Source organism: Saccostrea cucullata, unplaced genomic scaffold (genome assembly GCF_032062105.1).
Source record: "Saccostrea cucullata isolate Sc308-1 unplaced genomic scaffold, CSIRO_AGI_Scuc_v1 ctg1034, whole genome shotgun sequence".
NCBI classification, from domain to species: Eukaryota; Metazoa; Mollusca; class Bivalvia; order Ostreida; family Ostreidae; genus Saccostrea; species Saccostrea cuccullata.
In genome coordinates, this window is record NW_026932728.1 from 1 (window position 1) to 7,753 (window position 7,753).

Consider the following 7,753-nt stretch of genomic DNA (forward strand, 5'->3'; position numbering starts at 1 on the left):
GAATGAAAAACATTTTCACTTAAAATGCATTTTAGTGAAACCTTCAGGGCTAGAGGAGGATTTAATGATCATTTTTTCAATACAAAAAAAAGTTGACCATTCTTTTTTCCTATCCTAAATTGAATTTTTATATTCGCAACTCCTTGAAAAAAAAATCTATTTTTTTCATATCTAGATTGAAACTTAATCAAAGAAAAATAATCAGCAATTCAGAAAGCACGTTTGCAGTTAATCATGGATCCAAATGCTTACTCACAGTTAGAGGTTCCAAAGTGCTCTCAGTGTAAGGGTGACCAAGAATTTTACTGCAAAACATGTACACGGGATATGTGTGTGCTTTGTAAGGAGAAACATATGATAGACCTCGACACAAAAGACCACGATGTAGTGATTGACCGTTTAAAGTATGGCGACTTCATTATACCAGTGTACTGTAACATTCACGTAGGCAGATATGTAAATAAGTGGTGTTTGTCCTTTGAATTTCCATCTTGCACTAAGTGCTTTGAACATCGACGTCATAATATTTTAGATATTGTCAAATATTATGATTTACGTAGACAACAACCCAATGAAAAAATTGTTCAGATCAGATCTAACGTTCTTCATAAAAGTCAGGCTATTCTTGCAGGAATCAAATCCGATTTTAAAAGAGTTGTGCATATTTGTCGACAAAATTCTGGCCTCCAGAAAAGCATTACAAAAAGAACTTGCATAATGAAGAAACTGATTGACTTGGTAATGAATGATATAAGTGAATTAAAACATGTACAACTGTCACTGTCACTTAAGCTTAGATTAAAAGAAGCTCAAAGAAATATTACAAACATTGAGATGTATCTGTACAAATTTGAACAGCTATTAGAAAAGCCTTTACAATTCCTTTTATATGTAAAGAAAACAACGATCAAAAATGTAAAGGACATTCCTGATACTCTTTTATTCTCCCTGGATTATGATATCAACATAAATGATGTACAAAAGTTACTTGGTGAAATCCAAATTACAGAGACAGAAAAAAGAAAAGTAAACGAGAAGCAGTTGTTGGAATTAATGTATACACCTGTATTAAAGAAATCATTTACAGTGAAAGGTGCCAATGAGGTTCGGCATATATCTTATGAGAAAACAGGAATATTATGGATCAGTGATCAAAATGGACAAATAGTCTTGACGAACAGATCAAGTGACCCTATTTACACTTTGACAAATACAATAAGTTACACTGGGGGACATTCAGTGTCACGTGATGGCAATTTAATTTACATAGATGTGAGTCATAACATCAACAAATTCTACAAGTACAACAGGAAAAAAAAAACTATAATACCGAAAACAGAACCATGGAAAGCAGAGTGTGTATACTGCTCTCCCTTAAATGAAGATATATTAGTTGGAATGTTGAGTTATAAAAAGGGTAGACATGGATACACAGAGGCAAAGGTAATGCGGTTTAGCAGTACAGGACAAGAAATTCAGTCCATTCAACACAATACTAAGGGAATGAAACTGTATAAATTTCTTGCATACATTACTGAGAACCACAATGGAGATATCATTGTGTCTGACTTGGAGAATGGTGTCGTGGTGACAGGGCGTGATGGGGAATATCGATTCTCGTACACAGGACCTCCATCAGGATCACGAATATCACCGCAAGGAATCTGTGTGGACGCACTATCACACATCCTGGTGTCTGATGATAAAAGCAAAACAGTTCAGATGATTGACAAAGATGGTAATTTCTTAGCACTGCTTTTAAGTAAAGAAAACAGAATAACACCATCTCGGGGTTTGAGCTATGATAGCAGAAATCATATCATATTTGTTGCAACAACAGATATTGACAATTTAGTGTGTGTCTATAGATACATACAGAAAAAGAGTTTTAATTACTTACTGACAAGTGAAAATAGTTTTGAAGAAGGCCAATAAGTTCCGACAGAGTATCAATGTCATTTTGCGCTGTTTTTTTTTTTTCATTTACTTTTTCTTATTTGGCGTCATAATAGAAAAAGACGTCTTGTCACTGTAAACTCAAGCTGTCCTGACAACCGAGTTCCCATTTTATTTTATACCATAATATTCACAGTAGAAGAATGTTATTGTACAATGCATTATAACTGTGATTTTGAGTCTATAAATGTTATCATTATTGAATATAAAAGCGTTACTCTGTTTAATTTCTTTGGATTGGATGTAATAGTATTCAATACAATATATTGTGTAAATAGAGATAATAAAACCAGGACCGTGGTAAAAATTAGAATTATTAAGTGTGATATATAAATGTTTTTACATTTGCAAATGTTTGCCCTTATATAACACAATTTGAACGAGACATTTTTACATCTCGGTAAAAGACGTTCGTCATGTGACCATAAATTAATTGTTTAGTCATACGTGATCTACGTAATTCCATATTGACGTCAAAAGTGATCGATATTTTCAACGCATTCAAACTATTCTGTTGAGTTTTTAAAAAATGTAAATCTCTTATAGATTTAAAACTTCAGTGCCTTACTAATTTTAATAAATCAGTCACAAATGTAAATATAAGTAATAAGGTATAATTTATGAGTTTTATTGGAATATAAAACGGGTTGGCCCATGATCAAATTCTGGGGAAATAAACATTATTTTCTTAATTTTCAGTTTTAATTAGAAATCTTAGTATGTATACATGCTTATGAACTGAAAATTATGAAATAAAGTAACATCTGCTAAATTAAAATAAAAACATATACATCGATCTTAAGAAATTCTACAAACAATACATTTCTCTCAAATATTATCTCACGGGTACTTGACGTCCTATTTTTTATTTAAACAAAATGTTCTCTTCTTATTCTGTAAGAAAAACGTCAGGTGTCTGTAAAAATTTATCATTTTTTATAAGGCCTTACCAACATAATCGATTATAATTTACAATAAGTTTGATAACATTTTCTAAACACATTCATGCAGATTATACATTGCTATTTTAACATGCAATTCATTTGTTCCATCATTATTAGTAAGCTTAAGGTTTAACATGAAATGTTATGAAAATCAAACTTTTGTACTAAGTTAAGAAAAATCACTTTGTGGTGGGATATAATTCCAAACAATCGGACTCTTTCCCGTGCTTATTAAGAACTCATTACACATCGAGAAGTCTTTACAGTCGAGAAACCCCTTGTAGGCTGACAATGGAGAAGGATGGGAACTGGTCAACACTAGATGTTTCTCCTGTGAAAAAAATCTTTTACTCTGATATATCATTGTAAAATAAATGACAGAGGAAAAGACAATTGGTAAATTTATATATTCTCATATTGTGATATTTTAATAACTGATGTCTGGCGGTAATTTGTTCAATTATTCCTTTATGTCTTTAAAAGTCTCAAACTGTATAATTTGTTACAGCCCTACTTCCCATATGCTGTCCACTCTCCTCTATGACGCTTGAATCAGGGTTTCTCACAAGGGGTTTTACCATGGTTAAATTCTTGTGCGCCATGGTTAAAGTCAGCAGCTGCCATGATTAAATTTTATTGCATTTCAGTCCTGACACCTACTTTTTAATGACTTGAGTAGTTACTTGTGTTTATACTACGACTGCTATGCACCTCGCATGCCTCGAAGGAAAGCGGACTGTGCTAAACAAACACGTCATTAATTACTGACTACGCTGTGACTCATGACAATCAATGGAGAGTCAATCAGCTGATCAGATGATCAATATTTTGAGAATTTATTATCCTGTACACATGTTAATAACTTTGGGGAACTTTAACATGTTCGCTACATGATTAGATAACGGGTTTGTAAAAGATGACAATTACGAGCATGATAATCGTCATTCATGCAATTCAAGTTTCTGTCCCAGAAAAAAATACTCTGTAAAAATTTAATATTCCCCTGTATTTAATCAATTTCCCATGGTTTGTTTTTTAAGATTTAACTTGATTATCTTTCTGATAAAATGTGCATTGGGCTTATGAAACATGAATTAAGGCTCATACACTACTAGATATATGATATCAATTTATATCACCTATCAACATAAAAATTCAGATGTAAAAAAGTTACCTTATCAATAATTGAATATTTCTCTTGAGCTTTATTCCCCCACAACATGAATACCAGTCCCTCTCTGTTTTCGTTCAAATGCGATATGACGGCATCTGTAAAAGTTTCCCAGCCAATCCCTTTGCGGGAGTTAGGATCTCCATGCCTCACTGTAAGGCAGGTATTCAGAAGCAGCACTCCTATATTGCAAAAAAATGAAGAAAAATACAAAACTCAAATTCATTTAGCAGATTAATTCTAGAATATGCTTTGAATCATTTTTTTTATATGTAAGCTTATAGATTATACCAAGCTATACTAGATGAAACCCTGCGAAAGCGCAGGAAATTAAATTCATAGTTGCCACTATCGACAGATTCTTTTGACAGCTAACAGGTTTATAGAAAGAAGAAATGCTTTGTTCAAAATCCCGAATGAAGTACACACATCACTGAACGTCTTCACCCTCAACCCCTTTTTATCAGCTTTTAACGCCCTTTAAATAAGTCGAGTATTTGATTCAGATTGTTTTGGGGAAAATGAAATGAAAAATTAAAGCACAAAACTTTACAGCTTGAATTGTATTTGAGCAATATCTTATTCATTAATTTTCTCTTTTCATGTAAGCAAGTTAATGTCAAAGTACAAACTGTACTTTGGGACGTTGCCCCGTGGCTTGCGGTGAGGAAAATACAAATTCAACCGATTAATGTATTAGAAAAACCTTCTTGATATATGTAATAGTCTTTCAATATATAAATATATTAAACACTTATAGTGTTATTAATAATTTACATTGTACCATTATTTCAATGAACATTCAAACATTTATTTTCTTAAAGCTTCAATTGCCTCGTTTATCTTTCTTAGATCACTACTAAGATCGGTGAACGACGAAAATAATGTGCACATTTCCCTTTTTCATCGATTATCACATCTTATTTCTTTTACATTACTTTTTCTCTTCTATTCTTAGCTTTCTGATTGGCCCAACTTCACCAATGATCACAGTGTATAACAGCATTTAGACTTGTGTTACTATTTGTAGATATCAAAAGGCATTCTTTCGGTCGATCCATACATATATTGATTTAAAGAAAAACATATCGACATTGCACTTCGTGCTCAGTCGATATAGTTTTTTTTTTCTCTGTGAAATCGATATATACTGACACGCAAATGAAACGCAACACCCTACTTTACGGGGAAATAATTATGTAAAGTAAAGAATTTTGTATCTTAAAATTATGAATATCTTCAATTTGGTAAACATCGGTAATTTAACGGTTTAAGGATTTCCATACTATAACCGGAAGTCAAGTTTGAGTCTGTTTATCAGAAATCAAAAAATGCATGTTTAACAAAACATTTGGCCATATTATGGAGTTATAAGGGTTTTTTACTGTTCATCAAAAGTAATGCAGCAATATGTCAAAAAATAAACTCTCCTTTCGGTTCCCGTAACCAGGCTAAGGCTACTTGAAAATGACTTATGTACGCAGTTCCATTACTCTAGCTGGAAAATTTCAATGTTAACATGATGGAGTGTTGCTGATGCGAAATTTCACTGCATTACGCCTCAACAGGGTCTTACGTATCACATGCATTAAGGAAAGTCATTGTACCGGAAGTCCAAGGGTGGCTAAACTGCTCTAAGTTGGAGAAAATTCGACCTAATCATCTGAAAAACGGACATTTAAAAATGCCAAAGAGTAATTCCTTCGCTCAGATCTCGATATTAATGAACGTATTGCATCGTAGAAATTAAGCTGCAATTGTTGTTAAGGGCAGTCTTGCATGTATTTTACTTTAATGGTTGGAAGGGGGGTGTTTTAACTGTCATATTTTACTAAGTAAAGTAAACAGATAAAATTTACCATTTTTATCAAATCTCTGATGTTCTGAAAAGTGAGTTTAGCCTTACTTTATTAGCTTTTGAAAATCATCAGATAAAAAAAATCAAACATTTGTAGATTATTGCTTGTTGCGTTTCTTTTGCGTGTCAGTATATCTCTGGATCAATCTCATTAAAGGACTATATGTATACGATATCATTTAAATCCAGTATTGATTGAATGATTTAGCGATGATATTTTATGCAATAAATAAACGATTGCTTGTTGCAAGTTCATTAAAAATGGCCAGTAGCTGAGATCCGCCATCCGGAAATACCACCATACCCAGCTTTTTGCTTGTTCATGACTGTTTATGGAAATTTAAAGTAGACTTTTATATAAATGCATGTGCGATACATTCTTTAGGAGTGAACTCTTTACAGTTTACGGACATCAAGTTGTACTGTTGTTTATATATAGTGTATTGTTAGAGGAGTAAGTAAGAACTCTGGTGCACCCATTTCGGAGTTTATTTTCAAAATTTCTTAATTTATATGTATTATTGGTAATCTAACAACCAATTGCAAGCTATATGATAAACGTGATGACTTTAACTTTTCTGTCGTCAACTTTTCTTACTTATGCAGCAATATACCTTCATCACCTGCATACGGAGAATATATCTCAGTTGGTTTGATACGCAAGAGCTTTTCTAAAACGAGGTAAATTATTGACAAGCAAGTTGATGAAACAAGAATATCAACAGTCTTGTTTAAAGTCATCATTTCTATGGTCGATACAATGATCTTGTCAGCAAATACAATTTATCATTGAGTCAAATGCTGACTGACGTTTCTCATGCAAATTATTAGTTCATTATTTCTACACTGAATTGAATTGACGACGGATTTTTACCATTATTTTCTGGTCATGACAAGTAGCACAAGGCGGGTGTGACCGGTCAGCAGGGGATTTTCACTCCTCCATGGCACCTGATCCCACCTCTGATGTTTCGGGGGTCCGTGTTTGCTCTGTTCTTATTTTGTATTTGTTTATGGACTTTGAGATTGAATACTGTTCGTTATCTCCATATCCTTCATGCATAGATTGTAATAGTCGAGGGAAATATTGTTCAACTTATAATTAGTTTCTTATTATTATCAAGACATGCTACAATTACGCCAATTGCAAATGTTAATTGAGGAATTCTTTAACATTGCATGTTTCTTACCTTGAGTTGCCCAGCCTATTAAAGTGCCATGTCCTGGGGGGTCAAATGTTGGTATGTCCTTTTTTACAGCCTTGTACACGTTTTTTAAACTGAAAAATGTGCCAAATCTGATTATACCTATCAATATTAAATCTCACATTAATATCTCTCACAATTAAGATCAACTTAATGTTGATTTTTTGCCCCTAAATTGAAGATTCGGGGGCTTATAGCTTTTGTCTATTCCCTCCGTCCAACCAACTAGCTGTCTAACTGTCAGTTTATCTGTTCCTCTGTGCCCTCAAACTTTAAATATTTGCCTACAAATGTTGCCTCGGACTATGGTTTTCATATTATACAACTACATTCCCTATGTTCAAGAATTTATTTGGGTACCAAAGTATTAGATCTCGTAATCAGGAGCTTGGAGATTGACCAACTTTTTCCAAATTTTATAAAACGTGAGTCTTGACTTTTGAGTTTGATCTACTTTTGAAAACTTTAATCTCCATATTTTTTTCAATATTTGGTAATAGGATTTTCATATTTCACATGCGCTTGTACAACGCGATATATAAAAACAACTCAAAACGTAACAAACTTGGATTATTACAATTTTCGTTATTATATTTTGCGAAGAGATCAAAGCAAAATG

At 32.9% G+C, this 7,753-nt stretch overlaps 2 protein-coding genes across 2 annotated transcripts; one reads left to right on the forward strand and one right to left on the reverse strand.

The window, feature by feature from the left end:
* The first annotated feature begins 234 nt into the window (after positions 1 to 234).
* LOC134235918 (uncharacterized) lies at positions 235 to 1,935 on the forward strand. The gene has a single exon (XM_062718093.1). It carries the CDS (start codon positions 235 to 237, stop codon positions 1,933 to 1,935), a length of 1,701 nt encoding a protein of 566 aa, XP_062574077.1.
* An 871-nt stretch (positions 1,936 to 2,806) lies between these two features.
* On the reverse strand, positions 2,807 to 7,450 carry LOC134235919 (uracil-DNA glycosylase-like). Its single transcript, XM_062718094.1, has 4 exons — positions 7,423 to 7,450; positions 7,120 to 7,236; positions 4,075 to 4,253; positions 2,807 to 3,231 (listed from the first exon to the last, which is right to left on the reverse strand). The coding sequence occupies exons 1-4, from the start codon at positions 7,448 to 7,450 to the stop codon at positions 3,070 to 3,072; spliced, it is 486 nt and encodes a 161-aa protein (XP_062574078.1). The 3' UTR covers positions 2,807 to 3,069.
* Between the last annotated feature and the right edge of the window lie 303 nt (positions 7,451 to 7,753).